Raw genomic sequence first — 21324 nt, 5'->3', positions numbered from 1 at the left:
ATTACTGCCATTTTGTTAAGTTTTGTGATTTTAAAGTAGGAGTTTCTAGCAGATTTTTTTTTCTATTTTGGTATCCGGTCCAGGGAATCACCCCCAGTCGTGATTCGCGTTCTCCATACGCCAACCAGGCCCGTCAGTAAAAGTGGGGGCGCCACGTGTCCGCGTCGTCGCGATCTCGGCCTTTTTTCGCTTTCGGTTTCGGCTCAAAAGGTTTCCAGGAGCCGCCACCGTAGCCGGCACCACCACCACTCCTCTTCCCCTGCTTTACTCTCGGTTCCTCCGTTCCTCTCCATCACAGGAGCACGAGACGCGCGCCACAGTAAGGGTAAAAAAAACAACACATGGCGGCGGCGAACGGGGACGCCAGCCACGGCGGCGGCGGGGTACCGCGCCCGACGAACCCCATGGTGACGCCGCTGCTCACCGACCTCTACCAGTTCACCATGGCCTACGCCTACTGGAAGGCCGGCAAGCACCTCGACCGCGCAGTGTTAGCCCTGAGCCCCCTGCTCCCTCCCCACCCCTAACTCTCCCATGCTCCCTTTGTCTCCTCTGTCCTGTCCCTCGATTTGTTGTGTCAGTTTACACTTGACCTCCGGCGGAGTAGCGGTCGATTTGTTAGGCCAGTGAGGAGGGGATGAATGATGATAGATATGGTCCCGCCTCGAATTAGACGTCACTGGGTAGTGTTTTGGAATTATTTTTCTACTTTTTTTTTTGTGAAATCGTGCGAGAGGCTGGGCTACTGTGATAATTGTGGTCTGCTAAACTCTTGAGCAGATTTGGGCTCTTCTCGGTAGTTTCATTTCAGTATGTTTTACTAAGATGTTTGCAATGGAAAACCGTTTGCACTAGGCCAAGTGCTTTATCTAGGTGGTACTTGGTACAATGCAGGGTAGTTTAGCAAGTGTGTAAATCAGCGTCACACTTCTTCTGTTTGTATCGGTCTTCTAGTTATGTTTTACTCTCTTGCACCTGTACTTATTGCGAACTGAAATTGTTTCAGTTTTGATCTCTACTTCCGGAAAAGTCCATTTGGCGGTGAGTTCACCATCTTTGGTGGCCTCGAGGAATGTATAAGGTTCATTGCTAACTTCAAGTTCACGGAGGATGAAATCAAATTTCTGCGATCTGTCATGCCTACATGTGAGGTGGGTTTGCTAGTCTTGTTGAAAAAACTGGATCATGTTATGGGAAATTCTGCATGATGTACAGTTGAAGAACATTTTTTGTTTTCATTAGCAGCTCAACTGTGCCCTTTTCATATTATAATAATGGTTCTTTCCTGTCTTCTGGCAACCAACTAATGTATGCTTCCAAGTCACCGCTCTTTTTGTAGGATGGCTTCTTTGAGTACCTCCGTTCGATTGACTGCTCAGATGTGGAGGTTTATGCCATACCCGAGGGTTATGTTGTGTTCCCTAAAGTTCCACTGATGAGAATTGAAGGACCTGTTGCTGTAAGTACCAGGAGTAAGTTAGCGTGTAGAAGCTTCACAACAGTAGCTGATGTAGATCGACACATTTTTAACTTGTATTGATATTTCAGTTTTCCCATACATTGAGATTGCGATTTTTGTGCCAGGTTGTCCAGCTTCTTGAAACTCCATTTCTAAGTCTGGTCAACTATGCTTCTCTGGTTACCACAAATGCGGCAAGACACCGACTTGTAGCTGGAAAGTCAAAGAATTTACTTGAATTTGGACTTCGACGGGCTCAAGTGGGTCTTACTTTTCATTCTGTTTTGCTTGCTCATCCATTAACCTTTGTATGTTAGACCTATAAATACTCATCTATCAGGGGCCTGATGGAGGAATCAGTGCATCAAGATATTGTTATATGGGAGGCTTTGATGCAACAAGGTCTGCGTTGTTCACTCAATGAACACAGTGCTGTAGTTATAGAATACTATATGCTCTGACTCTATCTAGCCTTTTGAGTTTTTCTTTTTTGGACTCGTTCATAGCTTAAATTGGCTATTTTCTGCGCTCTTCTGGGTATTTGTCTGCCTAGGTTTGACTGTTTATGGTACTGATGCAATCTAAATGAACCCTCTAGAATAGTAACATATAGAATGTCGAGGTGACATATTTTTCCAACTGAGTAGGTATACTTGATCTTGCAATGCTAGAAGATTATTTTACAAATTTACTTGGAAGGAAAGTCTGATTTCACCATCATAATATATGATATCTACCTGAACAGCAATGTTGCAGCAGGAAGATTGTTTGGGATACCAATACGTGGGACTCATTCACATGCATTTGTGAGCTCCTTCATGGTTAGTGGTGACTTCTTGGTATTCCAATCTTGCTTTGTGAATGATTAAATTTACTGTCATTTTTGGGAGTTTTCTGAGAAACATTGAACATTAGTCGTATTCCAACTGTTCTTTTCTTTGTAGTTAGATCCAATGTTTAGTAATGTACATACTTGTTTATCAGGTTCAGATAGTGCAAGCATGCTTTGTTCCATAGTTCCTCTGTTTCTCGTTTGCACAATTATAGGATTAAACTACTATTTCATAGCTTGAGAAATGATGAATCTGTTAGTTTGCATATTTAGCAAAACAATTTCTAGTTGGATTGCATTTGATAACCCAGATGGTTTGTCAGGTGCCACTGCTACCCCCTAATATTCAATCAGATAATAATGTGGGGTGATGGGTGAAGTATATAATGAAGATAGGGATCTTGTCTTGTACATTTTGAGGTTTTCCTGTTAAGTCTAGCATGCATAGTGTTCACCCAACAAAGACGTTTCAGGATTGGATATTTTGAAATTTGTCCGTGATGTAAATGTAGAAGGTCTGAAGGTGCACTCAGGGATCAAATGCTAAAGTGGGCAATGAGATATTACGCTATGAACTTTGCAACTATGTGATTCATATTTTTGTTCTGGATGAGAGCTAAATCTATTCTGATCATTCCCAGTGGACTTCTGCTCTAACTTAGTATCGTTTTGCAGGGTCTTGATGAAATTACCAACAAAGCACTTACTAGTTCTGATGGTTCAAAGAAATGTGAAGACTTTGTCTCTCTGGTGCAGAATTGGCTGATCAGGATTCAGGTGCTGCTCATGTTACAGATTAATTATTACCTACTCAGCTTTGGAAAAGGATGCTGAATTAGATATTTCATGTGCACTTATTCCTTTTCTTCTTGCAAGTTACAAAACTCCTGGTACTTAGTAATTTGTTTTCAACTTTTCTAGTCAAGATCTATAATTTGTTATTCTCAGGAATCTAGTTCATTGCATGGTACCTTTGGAGAAACGAGCCAAAGTGAGTTGGCTGCATTCACGTCATATGCACTGGCATTTCCAAATTCCTTCCTGGCCTTGGTTGACACATATGATGTAAGTTGATCTTTGTCAGCAATTGTGTCTTTATGTTTTCTGTGGCATGTGCAAAATAATGTTTCTTCTGTTTAATGCTTTTTCCCCTGGGCTGGATAAACATTGCAGACACCATAATGATTCTTGAAATGACATGCAGCTCTCCTGCATAGTTCGAGAAAAAAAATATCAAAAGGTAGAAAAAAACCAAAAAAGGAAGCTCGACCAACCTAGGAGGAGCTGTGAAATTGTTAATAAAAAAAGGCACCCAAATTCAAGTTGAAGAGAACTTGAAACTGGCTATTGGGGGGGGGGGGGGGGGGGGGGTATACAACTAAGCTAGGCTCAGTTCCCGATATCCTGCAACCAAAACCAAGGCATTTTCATTTGCTTTCTTAGTCTCTGATGGATATATTATGGGCATCTAACCTGCATAGTGCATATATTCTGACCTGCTAGTTATTATTATTTATATCCAGCTTAGGATTACTAGAGATAGTGGATTACTCATGAGATAGTGAATGTTTAGGGATGACCTTGATAGAATTAGCACATCAACTTCTATCTGAGCATATCTGATATTTTAATCCATGCCACTGCTAGGTCATGAGAAGTGGAGTGCCAAACTTCTGTGCTGTTGCTTTGGCCCTCAATGATATGGGGTAATTTTGTCTGAGCTCGTCTCCTTAATACTCTTGGTTTTCCTTTTCTCAACGAGCACAAGTAAAACTTTGTGGTTGCCTCCTTTATAAAGTTCAATTGCACTTTCATAAACTTGTCTTTTCATTAGCCCTTCCATTTTACTCAAGCTCCAGTTTTGAGGTTCATTGTTGCCTAACTTACCTAGAAGTGATGGCATGAATATTTAGGAATAATCAGGGACTTTTATTGTGATATACTGATATGTAACACTAATTAGCAAGATTTTTTCTCCCTAACAAGCATTTTGGGCATAAGAACCAACACCAGCACTTGCTCTCTTGGCTCTTTGCTTTACGAATCTGCTACCCTAAGTGCATTTTTTTGGTTACTCTAGAAATGCATCTCATGTGTATTAGGAGACTCCAGGTTTGCATGTGAGTATTAGTTGCTTTGATATTTCAGCAACAAGGAAGTTGAGCTAGCTCGGTTGGTTGAGGGTGTGGATGTATACCCAGACCACTTAGGTTCAAGTCCTCGTCTAAAAAGGCTAATTTGGGTGCCATTTCCTTCTTAATATTAATAAAATGCCACCTTGTTCCTCCTAGGTTGGTCTATTTTTTATATATATTTCAGTAACAAATGATTCTAAAAATTATTTATTGTACTTGATAAGTCTGACTAAAAATTCGATCTGCCGCTATAAAAACTCAAATTATAAATTTATGATTGGAAGTCCCGGTCTATCGGCAAAGTGTGAACTGCCACTGGATTGCCCAATTCACTTGACACTGCTCAAGTAACCCAATTACCCAATTTACAATTGGAAGTCCCGGTCTATCGGCAAGGCGTGAACTGCAACTGGATTGCCCAATTCACTTGACACTGTTCAAATGACCCAAGTACCCCCAACCTCTGCCCCTCTCATCCCACCATGCATGGCTGCTACCACACATCGTCGCTGTCCTCTACAAGCCATTGAACCTTCTGCAGCTCCCTGTTCCTAGCCACCAATCCACCTGAGCTAGGCCTCCCAACCACACAGACCTGAGCTATCTGAACTTATGTGCCAGTTATCAACGTAGTCAATGAGCTCTTCTGCTGGCCTCCATTTTATGATGCCCCCTGGATGTCTTCTACACATCCTGACCTTCCAACCTCCAAAACGGGTTGCCTTTCAATAATTCAACGGGAGCACCTTCCATTATATTCGGTTTTAGAGCATCTCCAACAACTTGTTATTTCAACATGCTATCCTACCAAATTTGCTAAAAGCATAAAAATCCTCCTCCAACAACTCCTTATCTCAACTTGCTAAATTTCCCAAGTTGCTATCAGAGGTTTCTACTGCCGAGATTTGTCAAGTTGCTATCCCAAGTTGCTATCCCGAACGCAACTTGTTGGAGACACATATTCTTCTACCAAGTGAGCGGGTCCCATCTGTCATCCTCTATTTTTACCAAGTGAGAATAGCAACTTATTGGAGACACATCCTTTTTTCTTTTGCTAAATAAATTAGCAACTTGCTATAACTCAAGATTTGACAAGTGAATTTTACTCAAGTTTTTTTATGGTCTTGAAGCACCGCTGTTGGGATCCTGTTCCCTGTCCGCACCAAGTGCAGCACTACACTATGAGCTCACAAGCCACCACTGTCGGGTTTATTGTCTTGTGTGACTCAAGTTCCTGTTTGGTTTGCTCAAGCCATGGCTTTGTTCATCCCAATTGCTCCCTTTGTGCATCAGTTAGCTTGCTCCTAGGGTAGATCTGTAGAGCAGTTCGTCTTCATTGGTTTCGATCTCGGCTGTGTTTGTCCGTAAGTATGAAACTGTGCAGTGGGTGGCATACAACAATGCCATGGCATACAAGCTCAGCAGGAGCCAGAGAGGCTGTTGGTGGGTGGGAGGTCTCAAGCACAGGAATTGGCCATGGGCCGTCAAGAGCTTAGGGGGCCCGGCTGACTATTGATATTGTCAGATGGAGCAGACACCAAGCAGAGGACAGACATGCGGATAGGGGCAACTTTGTCATGCCACAGCATGATGGAGCTGACCAGTTTCATATTTACAATTCATGCTTTTATAAATGGCAAATTCGAGTTAGTATTGTCAAATATGCAATTTGAGCAGAAGTATGTGACGTCACAGATACTTCATTGATCTATTAGTGATTGTTAAGTGTTCCAAAGAAAACATCAGTGATAAGCATTTGCCACTGGTACTTACAGAAGTTTTCATTGCAGGTATAAGGCAGTCGGAATTAGGTTGGACTCTGGTGATTTAGCATACCTGTCCATTGAGACCCGCAAGTTCTTCCGTGCAATTGAAAAAGAATTTGGAGTTGTTGGTTTTGAGAAAACAAGAATCACAGCAAGCAATGACCTTAATGAAGAAACTATAGATGCCCTGAACAAGCAGGTAATCCGTATAGTACCATCCAAAATGGTTGACATTGTAGCATGTAGAAATCTCTCTTGTAGAACAGGTTTAGAAATTATGTATATTGTAATTTCTGACATGTGTAAATTTGTGCTAATGATATGTGTGATCCAATGATCAGATATTATTAAATGAATTATTTGTGCTAAATACCTGGTAGCAGTTAACTGGCTAGTGGGAATCTCTGTTTAATTCTTTGTTATGATGAATTCAACACAACACATGGCTGTGCAAGCAGGTTAAAATGTACAAGGCCGTGATAAATACATGTGTGCTCGCATTAATTACATTTATCATGTCACTACAATCTATGCATGATTATTGTCATATTTTTGTGTAGGGCCATGAGGTAGATGCATTTGGTATTGGCACCAACCTAGTTACATGCTATGCACAAGCTGCACTTGGTTGTGTATTCAAATTAGTTGAGATTAACAAACAGCCTCGCATTAAGCTTTCTGAAGATGTCTCAAAGGTATGTATGCTTATTACTTCATAGCAGAAACAAGTTAGCTATCTTCTATGCATCCAAACAGACCGAGAACTTAGTTGTCTGCTCCAGGTATCGATACCATGTAAGAAAAAATGCTACAGATTGTATGGCAAAGAAGGATATCCATTGGTTGATATAATGACTGGAGAAGATGAGCCAGGTCCAAAGGTAAACAATATCCATGTTAATGCTTAAAAATACAAACGGTGAGCTTGCATAAAAAAATCACTTCAAAGTTCTAGGCTACATGGCACCTACATGTTCTTTCTTTCAGTTGTGATTTTGTATGCCATAGTTACTTTTTTACGAAATCTGAAACAGCTGGTGGGTTTTATGATTTACCATTTGTTTATAGATTGGTGAAAGGCTCCTGTGTCGGCACCCTTTCAATGAATCAAAGAGAGCATATGTTGTTCCGCAGCATGTTGAGGAATTATTGAGGTGCTACTGGCCTGGAACTTCATGTATGAACTCCCACCTGAGTTACTTCTGCATAGTGTTTGTAACCTTATTTGCCCCTTGTGGCTTGTGCATGCATGTTCCATTGACCATGCTAGTTGTCTTTCATGAAACATATTTACAATACACATAGACTATGATGTGCTGCTAGTATTGGCATTACCTAATATAACTTATTGTTACTGCACGTATGATGCTAATCACCAGAGCCAAATATAGAATAAGGTTTCTGGCAATAGGGATTATGCGCTGCTATCATAACAGCCATATCGCAAGAGCTGTAGGAATTATCACTTTCATCAGTTAAATGTGTGTCCTGGTTTAGTTCAAATTGTTAGATGGATAATAAAATTGTTCAAGTATTTAAGCTGCGAGCCATTGATGTCAACATGTGTTGTGTTATTAATTGGTGAAGCGAATCCACGGGAGGTGCTTCCATCCATCCATGAGATTAGGACTCGGTGTATTCACCATCTGGACCGAATGAGACCAGACCATATGAGGCGGCTGAACCCAACACCTTACAAGGTAGTCTAATCTTACTCTTGATCTGGATGCTATTAATGTCACAAGCTAAGACAATTTGATCGAGCTCATATTTTATCATGCATCGTTGTACCTGAACAGGTAAGCGTGAGTACTAAGCTGTATGACTTCATCCATTTCCTGTGGCTCAACGAAGCACCTGTTGGAGAACTGCAATGAAGAAATGAGGTGGCGGTAGGGTCAGAGCCCAAACCTAACTCTAATAACCTGCTCCTCTCATATGGGAGGTCCTAATAAACTGTTGCCGTCGGACAAATTTCTGATCCTAATAATAAACTGTTGCCGTCGGTGCAATTCCTGCGTTTGTTTTACCATCGATGTGCTTCGGTAAAATGTGAGGATGTGTTGGTGGTGTATCTGTGAAAACCGAAGCCGAAGCGTTACGTACTGGGAATCAAGAGGATACCCATACCATACTGAGTTGTATGACTCTTTAAATGTGATGAGGAGCAATCACAGAATTTGAGACAAAATTACTTTTGTGTTGAAATATCAAAGCAAATTCACATAAGTAATATTATAGCCTTATCAGGTGGCATCTCCTTAAGGTCTTGTTTGGATGTTGTCGGATTCACCTCAATCCACATGTGTTGGAGTGAATTGGGGTGGAATTTAGTTCAAGTTTCACTCTAATCCACCCAATACATGTGGATTGATGCGAATCCGACTACATCCAAACAAGGCCTAATTCCTCAGAAAAAGGCAACTCTAAGGGCCTGTTTGGTACAGCTCACAACAGCTTCATGAGCTGTTGTGAGCTGTTTTTTTTGGCAAACACTTATTTCCAAAACAACTTTATGGGTGAAGCTATTTTTTTCCTTCTCTCACAAAGACATAAGTTGGATGAAGCTGGAAAAAAAGTAGCTTATTGCAGCTTCTCTCTCATTTCTCTCTCTTAACTATGCATGAAGTAGTTGGTGAAGCTATTTTGCCAAACACTTTCTCCAAAACAGCTCAGCTTCATCTAGAAAGTCACTCATGAAGCTATTTTCTAAAAAAACAACTTTACTAGTGAAGTTGAGCTGTGCCAAACAAACCCTAAAGCTTCAAGATCAAAGCTGGGACTGGCCAAGGGTGTCTAGATTAACAGTACTCTCTCTAGCACACTCAGTCGCGATGAGATTGTCATAAAAACAGCCTTATCCTCATGCTTTGTGAGTGATAGCCTGGTCTCCAACATGCAATTTAGGGATAATGTTCTTTCTATATCTTGCGTACTGATGGATCAGATTACGAGAGAGACTAAATATGGATCGGTGGACCGTTTATCTACAGAAATCGATTCTTTTGGAGATAAATGTTTGGCCTAGAAATTACTAATACAATATTTATTAAACTTCAACGTGCTTAACCAAACAATATTGCGCCAGTCCGAGACGGTAGCTCATCGACTCATCATGAAAGCGCCGACTTGGGCTGCCTCCGCGTAGATTGCGATCACGCAAGTTCGAGTCGGACTGGCCGCGCCTTTTGCCCGATATATCTCGTTTCGTCGACGCCGAGTCCCATCGGTCGCCGGCTCTGACTCTCTCATGGCGACCGGCACGGAGAAGGCGGAGAAAGCCTTCAGATACGCGGAGGAGCGCTTCCTCGCCGGCGATCTAGACGGCGCGCTCCGCGTGTCCCGGAACGCCAAGAGGCACTTGGCGTCGCTCCCTGCCCTGCAGAGCGCCCTCGCCGCATACGAGGTCCACGCCGCCGCCCGCGGCGAGAGGAACTGCTGGTACGCGGTTCTCAGCGTCGGCCAGCCGGAGACGGTCGCGCACGACCACGACGCCATCAAGAAGCGGTACAGGCGCCTCTGCCTCGTCCTGCACCCGGACAAGAACCGCTCGGCGGCCGCCGACGGCGCGTTCAAGCTGCTCCAGCGGGCGTGGGAGGTGCTCTCCGCTCGCCACCCTCCAGGAACCGTCCCCGATCCCGGCCTCGGCACCGGCGCCAAGCCCAGGCCGCCGCCGGCCGGAGCGCCAGACCCTGACTGGTGGTCCTCGTTCTTCGGCAGCTCGCCGCCGGCCGGAGCGCCAGACCCTGACTGGTGGTCCTCGTTCTTCGGCAGCTCGCCGCCGCCCAGAGCGCCCGGCCGCGACTGGTGGTCGTCGCACTTCCGCTACAAGCCGCCGCCCGAGCGCACCTGGTCGTCGTACGGCTACACGCCGCCGCCGCCGCCCTTCTCGTCGGCATCCTCGGCCAACTTCAGCGCGTGGCGGTCGAGCTACGCCCGCGAAAAGGGCACCGCCTACTGCGGGCACTGCAGCTCGGAGCCCGCCGCGGGAGGCGGCCGCCACGGCACGCCCGGCGGCAGGTGCCATTCGTGCGGCACTGCCTTCAATCCGCCGCCGCCGCCGCCGCGGGAGAGCCAGGCGGAGGGTGCCTCAGACCCGCCCCCGGCAGGCAGCGCCGCCGAGCCACCGCCGCGGCGGCAACGTGACGATGACGATCGGGTGAAGTTCACGTGCCGCACCGAGTGCTCCCGGTGCAAAACGACCTTCTCGTCGCTGGTGTCCCGTGGGTTGTGCAAGCTCAGGTGCCAGGCCTGCTCCTACGACGTCTTCGTCTACGGCCTTGTTTAGCCCGGAAATCCAAAAAAATTTTAAGATTCTAGGTCGCATCAAATCTTGCGGCCCATGCATGAAGCATTAAATATAGATGAAAATAAAAACTAATTACACAGTTTGTCTGTAAATCGCGAGACGAATCTTTTGATCATAGTTAGTTCATAATTAAATAATATTTGTCAAATAAAAACGAAAGTATTACAGTTGCGAAATCCGAAATTTGTTCGGAACTCAAGGCCGTGTACGACCGCCACCGGGCCATCGCTTTCTGAAGCCTCTCCTCCTTGTTGCATTGCAAAGAATACGTACGGGACTGTGCATGTGTGTGTCTCTTGCAGGTGTGGCGCCGCCGCCGGCTAGACGAACGACGACGTCGACTCTATCATGCATCATCCTTTAATTTGCAACTGCATGAAAAGCTTTTCTTGGACCAAGACTTTGTGGGATGGTGAAGGTTTGTTTGCGACTATGATGCATTATATTGCTTGCTGCTACAATACAAGCATGCCACTGAATCACTGATTTGCTTGTTTGTTCTTAAAAATTCAAGGAAGCATGTGCAAATCGTGAAGTGCCATGGTTGAGATTGTAAGTCGTTAAATAATGTGATCTTCTGCTTACTTGTCTCGAGTCCAGTGGCGGATCTAGGGGTATTCCCCGGTATTCACAGGAATACCCAACTATTTTGGTACACTTCTACGTAAATATGTGTATACACTTATATATATAAATGTATAATGCTATAATATATAGTATTTTGCACATTTGAGCTCAAAACATGTAAAAAAACTAGCATTTCAATTAGAAGTCTATATTCTAGAAAGCAAATATTAGTTTAAAGTTGCTAACTTGCAGTATAATTGACTATATTTTCAACCTATAAATTAACTTTGTGAAAGTAGGAATACCCAAGTTTAAAATTCTGGCTCCGCCACTGCTCGAGTCTCTCACATTACTCGTCAGTGTTGATCCTGGGGAGAACTTGGTTGAGCAGGACACCTGGCTTCTATGACAATTGTGAGTTGCTTTTTTTTTTTCTACTCATGTTTCGTCGATCCCCCAAAGAGATGATGGGATGTCGTTGGTACTGAAACAGGTCATCTGTCCACGGAGCTGCAAACCCCACAACGAGAAGCTGCGAAACTCTGTATGCTCCAGCTGCTCCTGGAAACACAATCCGCTGAAACAAGTACCAGAACAGGCAAGGTTAGCACCCAAAGTTAAAGAGAGAAAAAACTAAACATTTAGAATGGACGTTCAGAAATAAAGAGTATATATTCCTAATATGTATAGCAAAAGTTTCCAGACAAGTAAGGCCTTGTTTAGTTCCAAAATTTTTTGAAAAAACGATACTGTAGCACTTTCGTTTGTATTTGACAAATATTGTCCAATCATGGACTAACTAGGCTCAAAAGATTCGTCTCGTCAATTCCGACCAAACTGTGCAATTAGTTTTTATTTTTGTCTATATTTAATACTTCATGCATGTGTCTAAAGATTTGATGTGACGGGAAATATGAAAAATTTTGCAAAATTTTTTGGGAACTACAAGGCCTAAAAAAACCAGGAGTATTAATTTTTAATAATAATTTCAGAGGAAAAAAAACAGGAACTGATATAAGGGAAACCAAATAGAACCTCAATGTTTGATACTCTTTACAGAGCTTCACAAAGAACCAAGGCATCCTTAGGCCTTGTTTAGTTCACCCAAAAACCAAAAAAAATTTAAGATTTCTTATCACATCAAATCTTGTGACACATGCATGAAGCATTAAATATAGACGAAAACAAAAGTATACAGTCTCAGTAGGCTCAAAAGATTCGCCTCGTAAATTATAGATAAATTATGTAATTATTTATTTTTTTATCTATATTTAATGTTGCATACATTTGCCGTAAGATTCGATGCGATAAGAAATATGAAAAATTTTATAAACTAAGGCCCTGTTTAGATGGTGGAGAAAAAAATTTTGGTTGTCACATCGGATGTGTCGGAAGGATGTCGAGAAGGGTTTTTAGAAACTAATAAAAAAACAAATTAAACTGCAAGACAAATCTATTAAGTATAATTAATCTATCATTAGCATATGTGGGTTACTGTAGCACTTAAGGCTAATCATGGAGTAATTAGGCTTAAAAATTCGTCTCGCGATTTTCAACCAAACTGTGTAATTAGTTTATTTTTTTATCTACATTTAATGTTTCATGTATTTGTCCAAAGATTCGATGGGATGGATGAAAAAAATTTGGGGAGTAACTAAACAGGGCCTCACAAAGCCCAGTACTGTGAGAGAGGATACGTCGAGGAAGAGGTGGCAGGAACCCGATCATGATGGACACCGGTCATTGGTGGGAGCTCGTAGGGATACTACTTGGGATTGGACTAGGTGTAGGGTCACTTGTCCTACTCATTTGGTGCTGCTAGCGTAGAGCACAGAGGGCGGCCGCCATATATCTCAGTGTAAAACTGTATTGGAATGTGTGTTGTACATTTTTCAATGTGAATTCAATGGATAGGAGAGTGAGACCATATGCCTTAAGGGCAAAAAAAAAACTGTCTTCGCGGCCGCCGTGCCCAACGGAGACGACCCCGCGCACCCCGGTGGCCGCATGATCGGCAGCTACAGCAACGCACCTCTTGGCGGCTGCATCCGCGCGCCCCTCAGCGGCCCCGGCCCCTCGGCGTCCGGCGGACACAACCCCACACATCTCGACGGGTGCCCCTTGCCCTCCCAGTGGCCGGCGTGTCTGGCGGAGGCAGCCTTGCACCCCTCTGTGGACACATGCCCCCCCCCCCCCGCGGCCACATGCCCCTGGTGCCCAACGCAACCGGGGGCCGCAACCCCATGCCCCTAGCGGACGCTGCGCCCGGCAGACATAACCTGTGCGTACGTGACTCGGAGCCGAACGCGCCTCCGGCGACCGAGGATGCCGCCATACGTGGCTCCGAGCCGAGCGCACCCCCGACGACCGACACAACTAGCGCCCACAACCCCACGCCCCTAGGTGGCCCCGCCCCCTCAGCGATGGGCCAAGGGCTTTGGTCATTTTGGAGGGAGTTGCAGCCTTCCACCTCTAGCCCCACTTCAGAGGCGCACTCGCCGACGTACATGACTCGGAGCTGAGCACGTCCCCCGATGGCCGCGCGCCCATAGCTAGCGACCGACGCGATTGGCGACCACAGCCTCGTGCCCCCAGGCACCCTGACCCCAAAAGTGTTTAACAACCGATTAAACTATATATAAGAACGACACCCTATCAAGTCAAACAAGGTGGCACGAAAATATGTCGTGGCCGAAACGACGATGGCACAAGGCTTGGAGACCATGTCGAGGTCGGGCAAAACTTGATGAGACAGCGTGTGAGTGAGACCGAGGCGAGGATGTGCGACAGTAACGACACAAGGTGAGGTCGAGGAGATAGAAGACGGTGACGCGGGCGAGGCTGTGCAGTTGTTGGCGTGTGCAACTATCGGGGCTCTGTCTCATAGACTCGACAGGCTGTCAGAATGGCAAAGCATGGAAGTACCAGAGCATGCTCACGTCGCGACCCCATGGGCGCCATGGTGCCATGACCGTCAAACCATTAGGGCTTCATGGTCGCATTTGCAAGGCTTCAGTTAGCCAAAGTGGGAAGCCACAGGGTGCGAGTGAATGAGGCCACTCGAGTTTGATCTAGCAGATAAGGATGAGAAAAAGAAAAAAAGTAAAGTAAAAAAGGAGGGTATTATGTTTCCACATTAATTAACAAAATTGTATGATGAAATTTTGTACACTATGTAAATTTATTGGAGTTATATTTGTTGATTTTTTGATGCTATAATTGAAAGTGGAAGAGAAAACGTGTGCGGTGTGTGTGCGCGCGCGTGCGGGCGTGTGTGCATGGGTGCGGTGTGCGTGTGCGTGTGTGAGCATAGCTTCGGGTGCAATAAAAACAATAGCTTTCAAGACAAAACAATATAGATATCAAAACTCTCCATGACTTCTCCAGTTGCAACACGCGGGTACTTTTGCTAGTATTTATTAATTCCTTATTTGTATTATTGGAGGGAGTAATATGAAGCTAAGTAGCTAACACTAATGTATTTTTTTTTAAAATAAAATAATTCAATGCTTCGTGCCAATGGTGACGAATTTGGATGGCTTAATAATAACACTAATTCTATCCTAGAGGTAGAGTTGAATGCCATCTACCTATATTCATCCTGAATCATAGTTCACTTTGTTGTGTCCTAAGTCAATCTTATGTAGTTTTGACCAAGCTTATAAAGAAACTTAGCAATACCTAGACCTTCAAATCAGTTGCACTCAATCCTTCATAAAATAGGTTTGATAGTGCATATATATAAACTTGTAGATGTTGATATATTTTCTAATAAGAAAAGTTGGTAGAAGTGTTATATATTTGAATTATAAATTAAAGTGATGTATATATAATTTGGAATCGAGGGATTGGTTAAAAAAGTGAAAATCGAGGGATTATATATTAGGCTAAAACTGGCCTAATATACAAGCAAGAAAAAAAAGGCAAATAATAGGCTCTTAGGAGGGGGGAGGAGGGGAATCTACATGTACACTTTCTCCAAGGCAGTGAGAGTATGCGATGAGAAAAGAAAATTGAAAAGGTGTCACATTACATACAAACAAAAATCAGTCAACCGCTTCTTTAGCGTGTTGTGCTAACCAGTTACACCGTAAAAGTATTGGCACATTACATACAAACTGATACTATTATTATTACTTTAGTTGCTCGTAACCTACTCCATCAGATGACAAAAACACACTCCGGTCCGAAAAAATTACAATATAAAAGTACCGAGTTAAACATTCATAGTTTTGATCAAATTTGCTAAAAACATTCATTAGCTTCCTCACGTAAAAATAATTTTGAATTATATAATGACAAAGACAAAAGGCTAGTACGATAGACCGCGGCGATTCCGGAGCGGAGCCCAGTGTTTCCAGGGCAATTCGGACTCGACTCCGACTGGAACGCGCGGCGCGCGGAGACGAAAACGCCGACTCCAATCGGAGTCCAACTGATGAACAGGCAGCTATATATTTCCCTGGCCATGCACAAAGCAGGCTGCGTCCATCTCCAGACCAATCCAATCCAATCCAGCAGACTCCCACATGGCGGTGTGTAACGCGAGGAAGAAAGGAGGAGCTCTTCCTCGCCGGCAAAATCGTCGACGCGCACAAAATGGCCGAGAACGCGAAGCGGCTCTGCCCGTCGCTCCCGGACGTGGACAACGCGATCGCGGCATACAAGGTCCACGCCAACGCCACCGCGGACGGCGGCGCCGGCGGCTGGCGCGCGATCCTCAGCATAGGCCCCGGCGCCGACGCCGCCACGCAGGACGCCGTCAAGAAGCAGTTCCGGCGGCTGTCGCTCCTCGTGCACCCGGACAAGACCCACTGCGCCGCCGCCGAGAGCGCCTTCAGGCTTCTGCGGGAGGCACACGATGAAGCCCTCTCGCCACCGCGGCCCGCCCCCTCCCGCTCCAGACCGGCGGACCGGGACACGAGCACTCCCCCGCCTCCGGCGGCCGCCGCTGCCCAGCCCGGCCGGCCTCCGCGGCCGAAGGTGACGGTGCTGATGATGATGCAGCCGCCGGTGCAGGAGCCGCGCGAGCCCATCCTCATCTACTGCCCCTCCTGCAAGAACGAGTTCCGCGGCATGGTCGGGCGCCGGGAGCGGCGGGAAGGCATGAGGTGCGCCCGCTGCCCCGCGTGGCTCAACACGCCGTGGCAGACGAAGCCGCCGACGGAAAAGAAGCCTCCGGCCGCGCCGGGGCGGCAGGTGTTCCAGTGCCCCGCCAAGTGCCCCGGGTGCGGAGAGCGGTACACGTCCATGGTGTGCGTCGGCCGGTGGTGCCTCCAGTGCAAGGCGTGCTCCAAGGCAGCCATGGTCGACGTGCATGGACCCGACGAACAGGCCGCTGCCTCTATCGCAACGTGTGCCTGAACTGAACAACCGGTTGCTTGCAAGCCACAGTACAGGAGATGCAACCACTTCAAGACATGTGGAATTGACAATTGACAACGATCTCAACCTTTTCTTATTTCCCGGTGAAGTATGTGTGTGTAAATATCATGTTCTTTTGCTTCTGCATTCCTTCAAAAACATGTGAATTTGCAATGACATGTATACTGTATATGTTTTACTGAATATTGATACAGGAGATGCTACCACCACAACTTCAAGACACGTGGATTGACGACGATCTCAACCTTTTTTTTTTGTTTTGCCGGTGAAGTATGTGTGTGTAAATCTCCTGTTCTTTTGCTTTTGCATTCCTTCAAAAACATATGAATTTGCAATGACATGTATGCTTTAGTGAATTTGCAAATTTTCGTATATATTTTATTACTGAATATTGATAAAGGAGAACTTGGTTTGCAGTGGGCTGTGGCATGAGGAGAGCAGATGCTGACCAAATTGTAAAGCGTCCCGGCCAAGTATAGCACTTGCAATGGTGCAACTAGATAATGCCTTTCCAACCTAGCACAATCTAAACCTCTTGCTGTAGAGTACTAAAATCCACCAAATTAATAATGCAATCATTCTCCATAACATCACAGCCCGAGCCAATGAAAACTAAGCACACGAGTTGTGCAGTCACAAACTATCAACTCCCTATATGTATCTTTGCCTCCCCTATGCACTGATGATATATATTCTCCAATAACATATTATCCACATAGATCTCAAACTAGAAACCATTTGGTGACAGCAGCTTCAGTCATCATCTTGACCAGACTGATCATCTGGGTCGCCACTCAGAAATGAGCCAATGGACTTGCGAAGGATGTGGATTGATTTGTCGTCCTGTCAAGCATGAATGCATAATTAGTGAACTGATTATTATGGTTAATAAACCATGCAAAGTTTAGTCACAGTAACGATGCATGGTGATGAGATCAGCAATGTGAAAATCATGCATGTTGTGACATTTACCTGCTTCATCTTCTTCAGGGATTCTTCTGCATTTGCTATCTTCTCTGAAAATGTTTTCTCAAGTTCAGATAGAGTAGCCTTCTCCTTCTTCCCTGTTAAAAGGCAGCATGTCAAAGCAGCAAACTCATAAACACAACTGAAGGAACTAGCCATCTACTACTTACTCTGCAGTTCATACTGCACAAGCAATTTCTCTTTATCATCTTCAAACTTTGAGAACAGGTCTGCAGAAAACAGTACATAGATAGGTCAATTAAAAATGATGATAACTGATGACAACAACTACCTCAGTGAAGAGGAAAGTGAGGCAATATAGGCACAGCACAGTGCTCAATGGGTGATTTCACATTAACATATTATCCCTTCTAAATCATGAATTATAGGAAAGTGTGAGTGTGTGACAGCATAGGTACAACACAGGCTATATGATTGCATTTACTAGCTGCAAAACTGCTAGCAGATTAAGCATATGCGTACACTGGAGCTTCCTTAGGTGAGCTTGCCTATAGAATTCCTCTGGTCATATAATTAAAAAAATAGGCAAACAGCACAACTCAATTGTGGACACAGAATATCTGGAGTCATGATCTAAATGTGTCATATTCATGATGAACAAACTAAGGATGGTACCAGACCTGCTCGAGCATGACATGAGCTAGATAAAGATATGCTAGATGATAACAATACAGCATGTCAGCATATCACAATAGGTGTCAGCTTAGCTCTTATCTGGCGTACCTTTGAAATTCTGTATGTGTGCAGCTTTGTCTTTGCAGAACTTGTCATGTGTTGCTTGAAATTTGGTGTACTCATTCTTCAACAAACCTTCGCACTGCATAACATATAAACGAATCTTCCATTAACCAAAATCTGATCAGATTAGTAACCAGAAGCACATTGAAGCATCAAGTACAATTCCAGACCTCTTTTGAAGTCTTTGACAATGCTTTCAGAAAACTCTGCCTGTGCACGCACATAAAACAATTGTCAGGGGCACATTCCATTCAGGGTGTTCACAGTATTTATTACCAAGAACCTGTTTCAGTTCTAGCTACAACTAAAAAGGAGCACATCAGATTTCGCTGCAGGAGCTAATGTATTTCTCTAGTGAAGTCACTGGAAGGCTGGTGATATGGATTAGTTATTTGCTCACCTTTCCTTCTCAAGCCTAGTCTTGGTGTCTTGTACCATAGTCTGAATCTCTGTTGCCACGCTGAAAGATACCAAAACTTGTTAGCAATGTACTCAAGATAGCTCCCTGCAACGAGTACAACATCCAGACATAAGATTCCATGATGCCATTGTTCATGAACTCCAGTCTCAATCTACTTGCCAGACACCATAGGTGGATTCACTTCAGTCAGTAATAGTGCTCCCTTTAGCATGAGACCAAGGGACAACAAACTCTCTAGTTGTGAACTACAACAACCAGTGATTCACTAAAGCACCCAGGAATTGGCAAACAACTTGACACCCATGAGAGGTGCCCTGCTAAACTGTGTATGAAGCACAGCCATCTGAAGTGCACAAATCAGACACAACACAGCGAGTATCACCAACACATGTCTTCCATAGTAGAGTACTACATCAGATGTCAATCAGACGTTTTGTGTAAAATCTGCAGATTTTAACCAGATGTGCTGCTTGCCATGCACCAAACCACACCAAATCTCCCTCGATTGGATTGGACTATTGGAGCAAACAGAACAGTTGCACACACAAACATCTGACCAAAACGCTGTATTATGTAAAACACTGCTGTATTACGTACACTGACAGAACAGTCGCTACTAGTACCAAAATGCTAGGTGGATGCGCGGGGATGGAGACCGTAATCACCTGGAAATGGCCTGCTCGGTCTTCTTCTGGCCGTCCTTGTGGGCCTTGTCCTTGATTTGCTTCAGCAGCGTGACGATCTCCTTCATGTCACTGCCTCCACCAATCACATTGAAAGCACGCCCGGGATCATGAAATGTGTAGAGAGGAATCGATCAATAGCGCTAAAGTTCCCCCCAAAAAAATTGTCACGGAACGGAGGCGCAGTTACTAGGAACGAAAACCCTCGCTTCGCCGCCCCGATTCGAACCAACGGCCTCGCTCCCGGACCGCGGCGAATCCAAAGCAGCGAACACGATAGGCGAGGGGGGAGGAGCAGGCAAGGCAAGGCACCTGTCGAACTCGTGGTCGGAGTCGTCCATGCCACCGCGCTCCCGCCGCCTCTTGTCTGAGACGAGCGCCTCGGCGGGGTCCTTCGACGCCGCGGCCCGCTTGCCGCCGCTCGCCTTGGCCTTGGCCTTCGCCGCCGCCGACATCGCCGCTAGTGCCCGGGCCCGAGAGAGACCGCCTTTGCCGCCTCTGGGGTTGGTGCGGTCGTGACTCGTGACGCCGTGCTTGGTTTCGCGGGTTTTGAAATCGACGCTGGGTCAAGGGACTGGACGGGGAAGAGACTGGAGGGAGGCGTTGGGCCTAGCGAATTTAGGGAGTGGCGGCCCAAGTCAGGCCTTGTTTAGTTCCTGAACTTTTTTGCAAAATTGTAAAATCCCAAACAGAATGTGCAGCACACCAAAATACTGACATTTTGTATTTTGGTTTTCCTGTTTACTTACCAAAAAATTTTGCAAAACTGCAAGTCATGCAGCTGCATTAAATGGTTGCCATGCAACCCCATGCACATGCACAACAAGCATAGATTGAAGCATAGACAAAATCACAGGCAATGTTCATGCACACTTTATTAAAAAAAACTGTGATCATCCTATTACAACTTTTATTTCCTATTACAACCACATAATGGGCTCAACAATGTTACAGTAAACATCACAGCTCATATATGTCCTCAAACATTCACAGATACTCGCATGAATTCAAAACTGTCGTAAAAAAATACTCACAAACCGCAATAATGAAATAAACAAACATGTGAACAATCACAACAGTTTTACGAACCAGTTGCCATAGCATAAGCAAGCGAATCACGGAATGCAGCCATCGGGTTTGGACCATCTTCGACAACCTCAGGAGGTGGCTGATTCTCATACGCTTGTCGCGGCACATAGTTCTCATTATTGTCACACCTATGGAAGTGCTTATCTGCTATGTCATTGCTTCTCATAAAATTATGTAGGGCCATACATGCAACAATTATTTTGGATTGCTTGTGAGGTGCGTATGGAGGGATCTTTTGCAACATGCGCCACTTCATTTTCAAAACTCCAAATGCCCGCTCAATAACATTTCTAAGGCTAGAGTGTGCATAATTGAAGATTTCCTCTTTACCTTGTGGCTCGGACCCGTCACGGAACTCCTGCAGATGGTACTTGTTGCCTTTGTAAGGAGCTAGGTACCCCTGCTTGTTCGCATAGGCCGAGTCCACGAGATAGTATTTCCCTGCATCAACAGACAATCAGTTAGGCACAGTGTCATCAAGTATTAGAATCAGTCATGTGTATGAAATAGTCAGTACCTTGAGGTGGATGTGGGAACACAGCGCTATATGTTGTTGTCGAGTCATTGAACACTCTCATGTCATGAACAGATCCAGGCCAACCAACATTCACAAAGGTGAACCTCATGTCGAAGTCACAACAAGCCATGACATTTTGTGTAGTGATTCCCTTGCGGCACAAGTGCTGAACAAACATGTCATTTGGCACTACACATTGGACATGAGTTCCATCTATGGCCCCTATGCAGTCCTTGAAATGTGGATAAAACCTAGGATTTGTAAGCCTTGGATGCAGTGTTCTAAACTCTGGGTCAACTGGCTTAATGATGTCTGCTGCTAGCTGCACAAGGCTATTCAAGACTCTGTTGAACATTTTTGACACAGTCCCCAAAGACCTCTCAAATCTGTCCTCAGCTTGCCTAACAGACTGTGGTGCCCCAACCATCCACAAGAA

General features: G+C 44.9%; 2 protein-coding genes across 2 annotated transcripts; one reads left to right on the top strand and one right to left on the bottom strand.

Annotated features, from left to right (window-relative positions):
* Positions 231 to 8432, top strand: LOC8080183 (nicotinate phosphoribosyltransferase 1). Its single transcript, XM_002466090.2, has 15 exons — positions 231 to 490; positions 1007 to 1151; positions 1340 to 1459; positions 1585 to 1719; positions 1800 to 1861; positions 2205 to 2280; positions 2967 to 3068; positions 3240 to 3356; positions 3939 to 3997; positions 6217 to 6391; positions 6753 to 6887; positions 6975 to 7073; positions 7261 to 7369; positions 7780 to 7892; positions 7992 to 8432. The coding sequence occupies exons 1-15, from the start codon at positions 342 to 344 to the stop codon at positions 8067 to 8069; spliced, it is 1674 nt and encodes a 557-aa protein (XP_002466135.1). The 5' UTR covers positions 231 to 341; the 3' UTR covers positions 8070 to 8432.
* Positions 16883 to 19796, bottom strand: LOC8079660. The gene is made up of 8 exons (XM_002463518.2): positions 19595 to 19796; positions 19265 to 19354; positions 18579 to 18638; positions 18349 to 18388; positions 18164 to 18257; positions 17590 to 17649; positions 17426 to 17517; positions 16883 to 17296 (listed from the first exon to the last, which is right to left on the bottom strand). The coding sequence occupies exons 1-8, from the start codon at positions 19735 to 19737 to the stop codon at positions 17207 to 17209; spliced, it is 669 nt and encodes a 222-aa protein (XP_002463563.1). The 5' UTR covers positions 19738 to 19796; the 3' UTR covers positions 16883 to 17206.

This window comes from Sorghum bicolor, chromosome 1 (genome assembly GCF_000003195.3).
Source record: "Sorghum bicolor cultivar BTx623 chromosome 1, Sorghum_bicolor_NCBIv3, whole genome shotgun sequence".
Lineage (NCBI taxonomy): Eukaryota > Viridiplantae > Streptophyta > Magnoliopsida > Poales > Poaceae > Sorghum > Sorghum bicolor.
This window is presented reverse-complemented; position numbering and strand designations above follow the sequence as displayed.

Coding starts and splice junctions, on each gene's coding strand:
- LOC8080183 (XM_002466090.2), top strand. CDS start 342: ATGGCGGCGGCGAACGGGGACGCCAGCCACGGCGGCGGCGGGGTACCG. Junction 1,460..1,584: donor GAATTGAAGGACCTGTTGCT/GTAAGTACCAGG, acceptor TTTTTGTGCCAG/GTTGTCCAGCTTCTTGAAAC. Junction 3,998..6,216: donor TTGGCCCTCAATGATATGGG/GTAATTTTGTCT, acceptor TTTTCATTGCAG/GTATAAGGCAGTCGGAATTA.
- LOC8079660 (XM_002463518.2), bottom strand. CDS start 19,737: ATGTCGGCGGCGGCGAAGGCCAAGGCCAAGGCGAGCGGCGGCAAGCGG. Junction 17,650..18,163: donor ACACATACAGAATTTCAAAG/GTACGCCAGATA, acceptor TGTTTTCTGCAG/ACCTGTTCTCAAAGTTTGAA. Junction 17,297..17,425: donor CCCTGAAGAAGATGAAGCAG/GTAAATGTCACA, acceptor CATGCTTGACAG/GACGACAAATCAATCCACAT.